The sequence below is a fragment of the Piliocolobus tephrosceles genome, chromosome 4, assembly GCF_002776525.5.
Source record: "Piliocolobus tephrosceles isolate RC106 chromosome 4, ASM277652v3, whole genome shotgun sequence".
Taxonomy (NCBI): Eukaryota; Metazoa; Chordata; class Mammalia; order Primates; family Cercopithecidae; genus Piliocolobus; species Piliocolobus tephrosceles.
This window is the reverse complement of record NC_045437.1, coordinates 153,967,588-153,981,394: the sequence shown is the minus strand read 5'-3', so window position 1 is coordinate 153,981,394 and position 13,807 is coordinate 153,967,588. Positions and strand designations below refer to the sequence as shown.

The window sequence follows — 13,807 nt, the reverse complement described above, 5'->3', positions numbered from 1 at the left end:
TCGTCATCATCACAATTTGCCATGCTGTCAGCTCATAGCAAACACATAACGAAGCTGATGTCTTAGCCACCTTACTACAGTTTCACCTTCTGGCCTCCAGGTGCCTGTGCTCATGCCCAGCTACTAGTAAGAGCTCAGTCAGTACCGACTGACAGAGAAGACTGCAAGGCCCCATCCGCTCTCACTTCTGCAGAGAGCAGGTGTGAATGGCCTGGCAGGCAAATCCCATTTTGTGATGCCCTTTCCCATGGGCTGAGGGACAAGGGAGTGCACCAGGGCAGTACCCGGGGAAGTGGTCCCATTGTCCTGGCAGAAGGCACAGGTTTAGAGAGGCTCCTGGAGGACCAAGGGCAGGAGGCTGAGGGGACCAGAGTCCAGGATAGGCCGAGGGCCAAGGGCAGTCTAAGGTCTCCTTTGGGAGCTACTGGGCAGCAATTACACAACCATGCAAACCACTTGCCCTGGACTTTAACACCAATTTGTTTTTCTCTCCTCATCTAGGAATATATGAATTTCTGTGTTTATATAGTAGCCTGGCATTGTTTTCCTAGAATTCCTTACCTGAGCGTATCCCATGAGGACGACCTAGTGGCACGTGATCCCAAGGCTTCTATTCTACATACTTGAAAAAGAAAAGAGATTTTTCAAAAAGCTGTCCCTGCTCTGTTTTTGCAACCCCCAGGCTGGCCATTCCTTGGTGGGCAGCCTGTCTGCATGTGTATGTTTAGCTTCTCTGGGTTCAGAGTAAATCCTGCCCTCAGCGAGCTGCAAACCTTCAGCCTCATGCCTCACCCTGGGCTCTCTTCTGGTGCCCCGGGAAGATGCTGCCAAGTACCTGTGGAGCCTGTTACTCTTTCTCCAATAAAAACTGCTAATAAAGACTGCCATGTCTTGAACACTGGCTGTGGACTGGCTCTGTGCTCAGTGCTTCACGTTCATCAATTCATTTGGTCCTCAAAACAGCCCCTCAAAGATCGGTACTGCCGCCCCATTTTACAGACGAGAAGCCCGAGGCTTAGAGAAGGGAGGAAAGTTTTGCCAAGTCTCACAGCGAGTGGCAAGCGAGAATCAGAAACAAACTTTGCGGGTTCTAATCCTGAGCTCTGTCCCTTCTCCCGGTTTAATGAATCTCTAAATGGTAGAAATCCGCAAGGAGCCAGGCCCCTCCCGATCCTAAGGAGCCAGCCCCTGACACCTGTTTCTTTCTCTTTGCAGGAGCAATTTCTTGGGGGACAGCGACTCCTATGGATGTTGTGAAAAGTCGACTCCAAGCTGATGGGGTTTATTTAAACAAATATAAAGGTGTCCTGGATTGTATCTCCCAGAGTTACCAGAAGGAAGGTCTTAAAGTAAGCCCACAGCAGGCCTGCGGGGTCAGTGTCAGTACCTGGAGGGTGATTCACACATTTAGGGGGATGTGGGACTACAGAGAAGGGAATCAGGAGATCAGGAGGCTGCCGGTGATTATGTGTCAGGTGCCACAAGTGGGTGCTTTGTCAAGCACTTCACATAGGTGGTCTTTTCCCATGGCCAGTGGAGGAGGTAGGTATATGACCTACCTGACAGAGGTTCAGAGAGGGCTGGTAATCTGCTTGCAGCCACACAGCTGGTCCATGGTGGCGCCTGGGCCTGGTCTACGTATGTCTGTCACCACAGTTTGCCTTCTCATCAAGATAGGCTGGGCAGTCCTTCCTCACTCATGGCTCAGTGCCTTCCCCACCCCTCCTCCTGGTGGAAATTGCCAGAGCTGCCTTGCCTCCTTCCTGTCCTCAGTCAGCTCATCTCACCAGCTCCAGGCCCTGTGAACTGTCTTCTGTTCTCCCACCTAAGCCCTGACCCCAGACCTCTGGTCTCGGCTGAGGAGGCAGCCTCCGACCCATTTCCCTTGGCTGTGTCTCCTCTGTTCTTCCTACAGCTCAAGAGCTTAACCTAACACACACCCCTTCCCATCACCTGAAAAGGTGCTGCCCCAGGATAGACCAGAACTTCCATGTCCAGTGTCCAAGGTTATAAACAGATTCATCACCCTCCAGAGAAACCATCCTGCTGGCTCTTTCTTGCACGGGCTCCTTGCTTTCGTGGTGTGGCTCTTAGAGTCAGCAGATGTGGGTTCAAAGTCAGATGTAGCTACTGTGGGCTGGCAGGATCCAAGCAAGCAGCTTCATGTCTCAGGGCCTCAGTTTCTCCTAGAATGATCATCCCTTCCATGAAGGGTGGGGCATTTGTGGGTTAATACAAAAAGCACTCCATTCAATATGTAACCCATCGGGAAGAGTTAACCCTTTCTCATTTGCATTAGTATTATCAGTATTGATTTTATTAGCACCAGCATCACCCCAGAGGTCTGAGTCTTTTCTCACATGGCTGCCCCACCCCAGGCCCTGCCAGATGAGTCTGCCCCATCCTTCCAGGCCCAGTGCAGTCCACCACCCTCCCCAGGATCCATGTCCTTGGCTTGCTTCTCCTGTACCTCTCTCAAGGCGCTTCTCACACACCACCACGGGCAACAGCTATTTCTATACCTGCCCCTCCTCTGCCTCTTAAAGCAAGTTTTCCAAGGTCCTGTTTTACTCTCTCCCCCAACTTGGGAAAGATGCAGAGTTGGGATGACCCAGTGTTGCAGTAAATAACTAACATGCCACATGAGAGGGAAGAGATCCAAAAGCTAGATCAAAGGGCCACATCTAAAGGACAGAACTACCAGAAGTCACTGTAAGGTCCAGCCCTTAGTATTTAATCATGGACCAATCAACTGTGTAGAGGTTGGGGCGATCTGATTTGGTGAAGGCTCCTAAGGAAAAATGCCTAAGTGCTTTAGTTTTCAAATGCTTATTTTTAGAGCACCTAGTATGTGGTAGGTACAGTTCTAGGAGCTGGGGACAGAGCAGTAAACTAAAGAGAAAAAGCCCATGCTCTGATCAGCTAATGTGCAGTGAGCCAACAGTGAGACCTGTCCCAAGGTTGCATTAATAGAAGTATAGTGGGTAGAATAAAGGAGGTGGAGGCCTCTGCCCTGACCAGATTACAGCTGAAATGTTGCATCCACCTTTGGTCACTGCCCATTAAGCAAGACCCTAGTGGTGCCCTGGGAATGAAGAGCAGGATATCATAGTGTGTGAGGAAAGGCTGGACCCTGGTTACTATAAGAAGATGTGATAAGGAGGAAACTTGAGTTCTATCTTTATGTTTTAAGGATGGATAAACTCAGAGCTTTACTGTTCTCATTATTTTAAATTCCTTTTTAAAATTTTTAACAAGAGCTGCTCTGACAGAAGGGTGAAGCCCAGCCCCGGTACAGCCTCAATTGTCTTTTGTATCTTTTCTTCTTCTTCTTTTTTTTTTTTTTTTTAGCAGAAGTACAGTTTGTGATTCAGCCAATGAGTACAGAAGGATATAAAAGTGTTTCAAATGGATGGTTCATTTTTATTTGAGATGTTTTTGTCTACTTCCCCAAATATTAATGTGTCATAATTTGTAAAGAATCTGTAGAGGCAAAATATATTGCTGATATTATTTCCTGCAAAAATTACTGTGCTCTTTAAAAAATGAAGTCCTGGAAGTCAGCTAAGTGCAGATGATTGGTTTCTTAATCTTGATAGCATTTGGTCCTCACTGTTGGTTCAGAGACAGGTTTTAAGTCAAGATAACAATATTCAGCTTGAGTAATCACTGCATGATCACAAGATGGTTCAAGGTTAATTGCTTAAAATTTGTATTAATTGGTCAAAAATTGGTAATGTATGAACATAGGAAGCTTCCAAAACTACCTGAGGATATGCTGTGTTGATGCCCTGCCTGTGGTCCCTGTCCTCACTCCAAGGCAATTAGCATAAAGTTTCTCATGATACATTTCAAAAACATTTACAGCGTATATAAGAATATATGTGTATGTACCTATCTATATATGCTTGTATATGTTACTGTTTACTTATGAACATAAATAGTAACATAAACAAAAATAACGACACCATCTAGAGCAATCAGATTGTCTCAAAGGCAGTTTTCTGGCAGCAGCAGGAGGAGGAGGTAAAAAGGATTCCCCGGTGCCCCAGGGATGGCTCCAGTTCCCGGCTGGCTTGGGCTCTGGCCATATGGAACATCCCTCCCCAAGCATTCTTGACTGTGGCTCGCAGAGGCAGAGTGCAAGGCCCCAAGTCCAACATCATCCAATCTGTTCTCACCTTCCTATGGAAGAAGAAGTTTGTGACAGGAAAGAATTAGAAAGGCATTAATAATAACGATGGCGACCAATTTGAGTAGCTCTTTGTAACCTACTTAGGGATGATCAGTGGCATAGCCTTTGTGGTGGGGAAAATCAAAAGTCCGTGGACTTGTCGAGGCATCTCCAAGTAGAAACAGAAGAAAAATCTGGTAGTTTTGGAGCGATTCTCTGCCCATTGTTAGGGTTGTCTCGGGCTACGTGGACCATAGCTCTGACTTGGAGAGTTGCCATCTGAAATAACGAGGCTGGTGAAGCACCTTGGTGTTCTTGGCTCCATGGAAGCAGCTGCTGTGGAGGGGCTGTGGCAGTGAGATGAGACTGAATGGCAGACAGAGGGGGCATTTGTAGGTGGACAGCTTCTGGAGGCACCAGGGCCAGCTGCCCTGGGTTGCTGTCCCTGGGGAATCTGGAGCCTCCCTCTTGCTCCAGGAACCTTGAACTACACCCACCAGGACTCTTCCTTTTTCACGTCTAAAAGTTCATTTATTCATTCATTCATTTACTCATGCATCCATCCATTCACTGATTCATTTAATGTGTTTATGGAGGGTTTTCCCTCCATAAACCCCACCTGGGCTAAGCGCTCGCAGGTGCTGGGGTTTCAGAGGCAAACCACCCACACAGCCCTGTATTCACTGTCCTGACTGTGGTTGCTAAATCCACCCCCACCCCGTTGTCTGTCCTTCCTGACAGATAAGTCAGGGACACTTGGAGAACGGTGTGAGGAGTGCTGCGACGGGGAGATACTGAGTGCACAGAAGGTGAGGGGCCATCATCCACCTGGGGGTGGCCATGGTGACACTGCCAGGCTGCAAGCCAGGCGTGGGAAGCACTCCAGGCAGGGGGTACCGGAAGAGGCCCAGTGGAGGAAAAAGTCTGGCCCCGTAAAGGAATGACAGGCCATTAACCTGCCCAGGGTGTCAGCTGTGAGAGGCCGCACGGGGAAAGTGCAAGGGAGAGCATGTGGGTCCTTGCAAGCCAGGAAAGGATATGGACCTGACCCTAGCCCATAGGGAGCCACTGAGGCTTTGTAGGGTGGGAGTGAGGGGGAACTCGGTCTGGAGGTCATGTGCTCTGAAAGCTCTGGGTAAAAGCTGGCAGGTCTGCACTTTGTTTGCCTTCTGTGGGCTCCGCAGCAGAGCAGGCCACAGCTGCTGGAGGGAGGGCTGTCTGCTTGTCTGAAGTGACCCACAGCTCCTGCAGAGCCTGGTGCTGTGGGACAGAAGGCTCACACTCCAAGCTAGGCCCTGGCTGCCTCCGCCTTGCAGAGCAGAGCCAAGCCCAGACCCACAGGGGAACCTCTGTGGGCACCAGCATGGAATTTTCCTCTCAGAGTTTGACCCAGTTCCTGGCTGTTATTCAGTCACTCTGGATGAGCCTGTGGAATTCCAGAAAGGTCAGACATCAGAGAAGAGTGTTAATATTACCAGGATTTCACTGCCTGAACAGCTCGAGGGCTTGGCTGAGCCACTTGTTCATCTCTAGGGATCCTTGTCCATTAGCCCTGTCCCTAGGGCCATGTTGCACCCTGGAGGCTGTTGCAAGGTGCAGGCACCTCTCCTGAAGGAAGGTCACCTGATATCCTAGCCAGTGACAGAGGCCTGCACCAACTCTGATACCACAGTGCCCAGAGACTGAGGAAACTGGGGAAATGCAAAGGGTTGGTTTCTACTTTTACAAAATGATCAGTTCTGTTTCTTAAACTTAGAAAATTATACAGGAATCAGAGTAGGTTTCTATCTGTGCCTGACAGTTCTCAAGTCATTTATATTTGTGTGGGAACTTGCTTTTAGATGGTCATTTCTTACCAGAGGATGTATAAAAGGCCAGCTCCTCCCCACGGTCCCTCTCACCAAAGCTCTTATCTGTTCTCATTTTCTGGGTCATGTTGTTATTGTTCCTAAACGGGCCTTATCTCTGCTAATAGGTTATCACTGCTTGAGAGTTGGAATCACATCACATTTATGAGCTGACACCCAACACCAAGCAAGAAGATTGAGGGAGGAAAGGAAGATCATAGGCCGTGTTTGGGAAGCATCACATAATACTCCCTGGGGATGGAAGACAAATGCAGGTGTCATGGAGCAGCAAAGGCAGAGTTCAGCAGCTCAGCAGCACAGGCCATTCTTCCCGAGCACGCATCCTAGTGCTGGAGGTTGAGTCCTATTCCTTATTAGGCGATAGACTATTAATAAGAACAAAGAGGGTGATGATGATAATCAGCAGTTAATACGTGCTTATACTGTATGCCCAGCACCGTGCAAGTGCTTGAAAAGCCTCATCTCATTTAGTCCCTCCAACATTCTTATCAGGTTGATTCTATCATTAATCCCCTCTTACAGTCGGGAAAAATGAGTTCCAGAGAGTTTGCCATTGGCCCAAGTGACAAGCTGTGCCTCAACCTCAATGGCAAAGCTGTGCCTCAACTCCATGTCTGCAGTCTTAAGCACAGTTCGCGTTCTGTTCTCTGCCACCTTGGGTTTGTCCTGTGAAGCCCCTGCTGCAGTGATTGGGCATGGCTGGGTGCTCTGTCTACTTAGGGCTTCTAGATTCCGGAGGGGGGGGCAGAGAGAGAGAGAGAGAGAGAGAATGCATATGAGAGAAGAAGAGAGAGAGGGCAATTTAAAAAGCGTATGTAGGTGTTTGCCTGACCCAACAGCTTACCTATAGTATTTAGTACATGTGTATCAGGGTCTGGCAGGAAAAGCACCATCAGGCATGACACGGGTCAGGGCAGGGCATGACTGGGACTTCCCTTTGTGGTCTCTGCCTGCACAGGTCCTTTGGGCTCTGGCTGGGGACGGGGCCTGGGTGGGCAGCACCACGAGCCATTCTCTGCCCCTCCTTAGTGGCCCTGCAGAGGTGTGGCTCAGTCTCCTGCAATAACCGGGCCCCTGTGCAAAGGTGTTTTTCAGAGGCATCACTGTGAACGCGGTGCGGGGCTTCCCCATGAGCGCGGCCATGTTCCTTGGGTACGAGCTGTCGCTGCAGGCTCTCCGCGGGGACCACGCAGCGACGAGTCCATGATTGCCAGGTCAGTATGCTTCCATCCCAGCCAATTGTACCTCCCAGGAACTTGAAACTCTTTTTTTTTGGTCATGAGAATGTTGTGGCCTTCCGAAATGTCCTGTGGTTTATCACATATCTAATCTGTGGTAAGCTGGGGCTAGAGCTGCCACACTTATTGTCATCAAACAGCAGTTGAGAAATGCCCACCAGTGACTGGTGGTGTGCTGGGTCCCCAGGGACCGAGTCTGGCACAGAGTATACCTGTTTCCAGACAGCTCGCCTCTCCATTTTCCCATCCAGTAGCTTCAACAGCCCTTGCAGAGAAGCACGTTTACCTTCACTGTGCAGACGCAATGACCCAGGCTCACAAGTGAGGACTGCAACCAGGATACCTGCAGGGGGGCACTGTCTCCCCACCTCCTTACTGAACTGCAGGGCCTGACTCTGAGAGCCACCCACAGGCTCCCAGAGCCCTAGAGGATAGGTCTCTGCCACCCTTCTTTGCCTCCCGTACCCTCTTTTTCTTTCTCATTGCAGAAAGATCACTGTAGCCTAAGGACTCTTTTAAAGACAGAAATCTGACTCTTGTGCTCACATGCCCTCCTTGGCTCCCCATTGCCCTCTAGATAAAGCCCTCAGCCTGCTTCCGCTGGCCTCACCCCTCACCACTGTTCTGAATGTCCCGCCCTCTCTCTCGCCCCTAGGTCTTTGCTCAGGCTGTCCCCTCTGCCTGACATCCTCTTCTCGCTCCTTTCCCACTTGTCCTTGGCTTCACCAGCTCTTTGTCATCCGGGCTGTAGAAGTCTCCTCCTCCCGGATTGCCGGCTTGCTTTCTCAGCTGGGGTGAGTCGCGCCTTCTGCAGACCATGCCCCACTCCCACCCACACTACATCCTAAATGCCAGAGGATGCCCTCACTCCCCAGGCGGGGCTGCCGTACTGTCCCTACGTTGGCACTAATGGTGCCTGGCACAGAGCCCGGCACACAAAGGACCACTCAGCAGTGTCGTCAGATGGGTGGATGACCAACTCCCCATATTCCCTCAGGCCTCCTCTTCCTCCCTGTGCTTTTTCTTCCTCATTGTCTGGCCCCACACTGGCTACCTGCAAAGCTCAGAAGACAAAGTGGGTGTGGATTGAACTTTCTAGTCGACTAAGAAGCCATTTGACATGAGTCTTGGTTAGCACAAAATCTCCTAGGAAGGATGTTCTTTGTCTATAAAACCTCACTGCTGCTTCCCCGTGTGAGCTGGCAGGGGCGTTCTCAGGATGGCAGAGCCCTGCTGGGGTGCACGGGTGGTGCCAGAACCTGGACAAAGGGAGGGGGCCTGACCAACCAGGCTGACCGTAGTTAGCCCAGGACAAGCCCCAGAAGCTGGCTTCAAATAAAATGCTCTCCACTTTTTGCTAAAGCAGCAACATTCACAGCTTGTCTGGCTCTTTGCCCTTCCTTATAAAAGGAAAAGGGCAGCAACACAGTTTGCATAATTCAACATCTTGAGTGAAGAGTTACTGCATTTGGGTGGCATCCAGGACAGGGAAGGAATTTGTCTTATTCTTAAAGCTGTGCTCTCTTTAAGAGAAAAGTAATTTCTTAAACATCCTGTAATAAAAGTCATGCATTTTTATTGTAGAAAAAATAGAAAATTTAAATAAACAGAAAGAACAAAATAATAAGACCTGTCATCACAAGACCTTGTTATTATTCTTCCAAATTTGTCTTATGTGTATTTTCAAATTGGGATCCTACTCTCCACAGTGTTTTACAGCCCTCGTTTCCCATTCAGTAGTTTGGGACCATTTTCCCATGTCATGAAATCTTCAGCTACAAGATGGTTTTAATGCCAAGACCTCCCAGATCCCAGAATGGCTGGATGCCTGCCCAACCTGTCATACCTGCCACTGCGACCACCCTGGTGATTAACTGCTTCAGTACAAAGAAGGAACTTTCTAGCAACCCAATCACAATTGTCCTGCATTTAGCCCTTCACAAGCAGTGACCAACCCAATTGGAAGCTTTTCTTTCTGAAAGCGCTCTTTCTTGCAATGGGCATGGACGTCTGTCTCCCTCAGCAGGGAGGACTGCTAAGGCAGGGAGGAGTTTGTTGCCTCCTGGTGGAAGAGTGAGGTTCCCAGCCACGGGTCTGCAGATTCATCTTAAACAAGTCTTGCCCATGGCATTCAACTTCCTGTTCTAACCCCAAAACACCAAGGCCTGTTAATAAGACTGGATTTTAATTTACCAAGTAGCTCTGAGATTTGGGGCAGGCCATGCTCAGACAGCAGTCACACCCACTCTTTGAATGCCTCCCTCATTGTCTAGACCCAGGACAGAGTGAGATGATGTACATTAGAGATCTAGGGAGTCAAGCCGTCCCTAAGAAGTGGTGGGATGGGGACCATCTCAAGAGTTCCTGGGTACAGATAACAGGGATGACCTGAGAAGTGTTTCTAAGAGCCTGCAGGGGATAGATCACCCAGCTCCCAGCAGCTGCCAGGTGCCTTCCAGCAACCAGGCACAGAGATCTCCCCCAGCGTCCCCAAGTCCCATGCGGGAAGATCAGTGGCCTTTGGTGGTAGAAGTGGCATCCCGCCCACTCATCAGTGGCTGGTTCTCAAACTTGTCTATGGCTCATGAATCCAACACTGCCATCCACCTGTCCAAGACCAACCTCCAGAGCTTCCTGGAATAATGCTGGTCTGCCCTCTGTCCTGACATGCATGCTCCAGATCTCATTAGCCTACTTGCAGTTTCAGGAAAACTGATTTTCAAGGAAAGAAGACATAGTCCTCTTATGATACCTTTTTTGAATATTTACAAATAGCCCCGGTAACCCTGAGAGCCTCTGCCACTCTGTACTTCGCCTCTTGGTGCTTCACAAACCCAGTCTCCAAATGGGTTGTTTGACCCCAAGATCCAAGATTTCAAGACTCCTGTTAGATGACGTTCTTGTCTTTCCTCCTTTTTCCCAGGGCCCCATTCCATTAACAGGTCAATGCTAACAGTGTCTGCAGAACCCATGGTGTGAATTTACTGAAGAGAAAGAAAGACTCTCCGCCAGGTGGGCTTTCAGCCAAGTAGGCTGTCCTCGGAACCCCTTCCTTCCTTCACAATTGCAAGCATTCTGATCCCCACCCCAGCTGGGGCAGCGGAGCTCCTGCCTTGGAGGCATTCAACTGACCATTGGTCAACTGATCACCAACTATTTCAGCTTTGGACTTGCACCTGGTAACAAAAAAACGAACAGAACGAAACAAAACTGGAGTAAAATAGATCCTCCCCCCATGGCCATTGTAAACTCACTGTGAATTCATGGAAGAGGTGGAGTTGGCTCTTAAGTTTCAAAATAAAAGCATTAAAAACCTCTTCACATTGTTTCTCTGTCAGATGCCCCTGCCTGGCTTCCAAGAGGCTCCTGGCCACTGTCATTCCTCTCACTCTGTTCAGGCCTCTGTGGATGTTGCAGGCCCAGAGGGAAACCCCCCTCCACACAGGTGAGGCGAGAAACTGAGCGGGGGCAGCCTGGCTTCTTTTTTCCCAGATGGCTAAGGTCGGTGGGGAGGGCATAGCCGTTGAAAAGGGTGATAAGGGACAGAAACCTTCCAGGGGTTCCCCCACCCTGAGCAGTGGCACACGTTAGTGACTTGCTTCAGGCAGGCTGGCTCTGGGCTTGGTTGGGGTGGGCACTCTCTGGGCCTTATTTTTACATGGAGAACGAAACAAAACAAAATACTTGATCCACAATCTGGTTTCCAGAGTGACTTCATTGTTCTAAGTTGTATTCCTTACTAGAGCTGCATGTGGGGGGGGGACGCCATTGCTATTTTGCTGTTATATGGCTTGTGTCCCTGCAGCCTCTCCCAATTCTGTGCCCACCACAAGCATTCCTAGTCAATCATATGATTGACTAGGAATCATATGATTCCTTGATGAGACGAGTGGCGCCTCAGAGTCTTTCTCAGCACAGTGCCCCAGCAGCCACCACCAGCTCCGCAGAACTGCCATATGAAATGAATCTATTTGCCATCCCTGGCTTACATCCCAGTGAAGGAAATGTCCTCACATTTGTTCTTTTTTCTTTCCCTTGAAAAGATCTTCCTTGGTTTCTCCACTACCCTGTTCCCCCACCACCCCCCTGCCTTTGAGTGATTTGGGCCATGTCTCAGAAAAATCTCTGCCTTACTAGACCCAAGACCAAAGCAATGCTATGGTGCAAAAGAGTTGGAAGTGTTCTGTCTCTTCGGTGTGAAACCTGTTACTGGAGCGGAGGGTTCCCTGCTTGAAATAAAACCCTCAGCATGCCCTCCTCAATCTTTCTCCTTCACAGCCCCTGGGACTGCAGGGTCCCCTGGGGATCTCTGCAGGTTACAGTTCAAGCTGCCCACCTTCCTGCAGTGGAACATTCATTCATTTGTTCAGTCATCAAACATTTGCTGAGCAGATCCTGACCTCGGTGCTGGGGACAGCCACGAGGGACTTCAGTGGCACGTCATTCTGGTGCAGTGGAGAGGCTCTATTGATGGGAGAGACCAGCCTGCCTGTCTGCTCCAGCATCACTGGGCCTGGGCAGGCATGGAGGATGTGAGTGAAGAGATGCTTCTGGCACCTGGTTCATCCCTGGGTAGGCTTAAAGTCTCTGCTCTAACACATCCTAGAATGTATTTCTTAAGTCTGCCTCAACTGGACCATTTCCTGCTGCTAGGTATGCTTGCACAGTTTGATTAGAAGTGGTGCTATGTCCACAAGGCCAACTAGGGTCTTCTACTGGGTGCTCCTGATGAGGCTGAGATGCAGCAACCACCTTTTTCAGATGTCTGAGCCTTTCCTAGTTTCTATTAATCATCGTGGCACCTCTTGATTGTAGGAGGAGGCAAGCAGAGAGAAGCATTGCTGATCCAGTTTACAGATGAAAAAACTGAGGCTCCAACATACCTGAGCCCCAGTTCAGGACTTTACCGCCAATCCCATTTGATAATCTTCCTGAGGCTACACTCCCCTGCTGTCCAACCCAGGGAACATCACCAGCAGCCACAGTGATGGCTATTTTGTCGTGTAAAAAAGGACAAAGTTGTTGGGACACATACGTATGGAGTCTGAAACTGCTAATGAAGGCCTCCCATCAACCACATCAGAACTGCCTTTCTGGACTCACCTCCCATTGCTCTGGTCCAGGTTCCCTGTGCTCCCATCATTTCCCCCATCCCATCCAGTGCCAGGCATATAATGGGCGTTTAAATGTTGCTTAATGAGTTCCCAAGTGATCCAACAAGCTTGCTGGGCCAGTTGCTTGTCTGCCCAGCACCCTCCAGGCTTCCCTGCCTCTGTGCTTTTCTTTAACCTATAGGACACTTTTATCCCCAGCATCACCAGGAACAGGAATGCTCCCTGTTTTCAACCCAGCTCAGATGCTTTAAGCCTTTAGATGTTAGGGCTTCCTTGATTCTCTCTCCCTCTCCCCTAGCAGCATCCATAGTCCTTCCACTGACATGACCCCTCTGGCACTGTGTCCCTCCCTATGCTACAGTCATGCCTGTGCACCCTCTGTTTCTCACTGGCCTGTGCCCACCTTCAGAGCCTGGGCTGAGTCTTCCCAATCCTTAGATTCAGCATAGCAGCAAGAATGAACAGGGTTTAGAATAAAGGAAGCATAAATTAATGGGCAAAAATGCAAGCATGACCGTGTTCATTGAGAATTGTTTGTAATAATGAAAACTGAGAAACTTTCCAAATGCCTGTCGATAGAAGAGGGGGGTTAAACAAACAGCCACTAAAAAGAATGAGGTAGATCTTACATATATTGTCATGGAAATATGTCAGTGACATTTTAAGTGCAGAAATGGAGGGGCAGAATAATGTATATGATGTTATTCATTTTCATTTTAAAATGCATATCATATATGGGTAATTATATGAGCATTGAAAAACCCTTGAAGGATACACACCAAATTTAATAGTGGCTATTTCTGGGATGTGGAATTGGGAGAAGGCTTTCAGTTCCCACTTTGATGATGGTGATTTCTTTGTATATCACTATAACGATGGTGATTTGATGATGGTGTTTACGGTAATGTTTTAATTTTTTTACAGCAAGCATATATTGTTTTTATAACTTCTTAAAATAAAAGCACATCTTATTGCAGAGCTAGGGCTCCCTGCTGGGCACTTGTTTTTCAGGCTGCGGGCTGGCTCTGCCTCGCTACCCAGCCTCAGCCTGGCTCTGAGTAACAGCCCCTCCCCTCCCTGCCCTCCTGCATGCTGGGCAGACACTGCCTCAGCACATCTCCTCCACCCTCACTCTCACCCAGGAGCACCTGAGCTGCAATGAATTAAACTTGGCTTTAATGAAGAAACTCGGCTCCCACCCAAACAAATCTCTTGTGGTAGCCAGATCTGGGAGGGGTCAGCCAGCAACGGATCTACTTCCTCTTAGATTTTTCTGGAGAGGGCAATCTTGTGGAATAGTTGGGGCCAGCAGCTTGTGAGTTTTCCTCCATCAACACATTATGCTTCTATTTAACCAAATATATGTGTGTGTGTGTGTGTGTGTGTGTGTGTGTGTGTGTGTGTGTGTGTGTG

At 49.1% G+C, this 13,807-nt stretch overlaps 1 protein-coding gene across 2 annotated transcripts in view; it reads left to right on the top strand.

Moving 5' to 3' along the window:
- SLC25A48 (solute carrier family 25 member 48) overlaps positions 1 to 13,807 on the top strand; it is a 60,568-nt gene that overhangs the window by 44,881 nt on the left and 1,880 nt on the right. The window contains exons 6-9 of one of the 2 annotated variants that reach the window (XR_002726699.2): positions 1,216 to 1,349; positions 7,127 to 7,256; positions 7,936 to 8,074; positions 10,204 to 10,597. Coding sequence is in view for 1 of the 2 variants with exons in the window: in XM_023193884.2 (XP_023049652.1) it covers positions 1,216 to 1,349; positions 7,127 to 7,249 (257 nt within the window). In the remaining variant the exon portion in view is untranslated. Of the gene's footprint in view, positions 1 to 1,215; positions 1,350 to 7,126; positions 7,257 to 7,935; positions 8,075 to 10,203; positions 10,598 to 13,807 lie in introns of those variants that run through there. The other variant, XM_023193884.2, reaches the window with a different exon arrangement.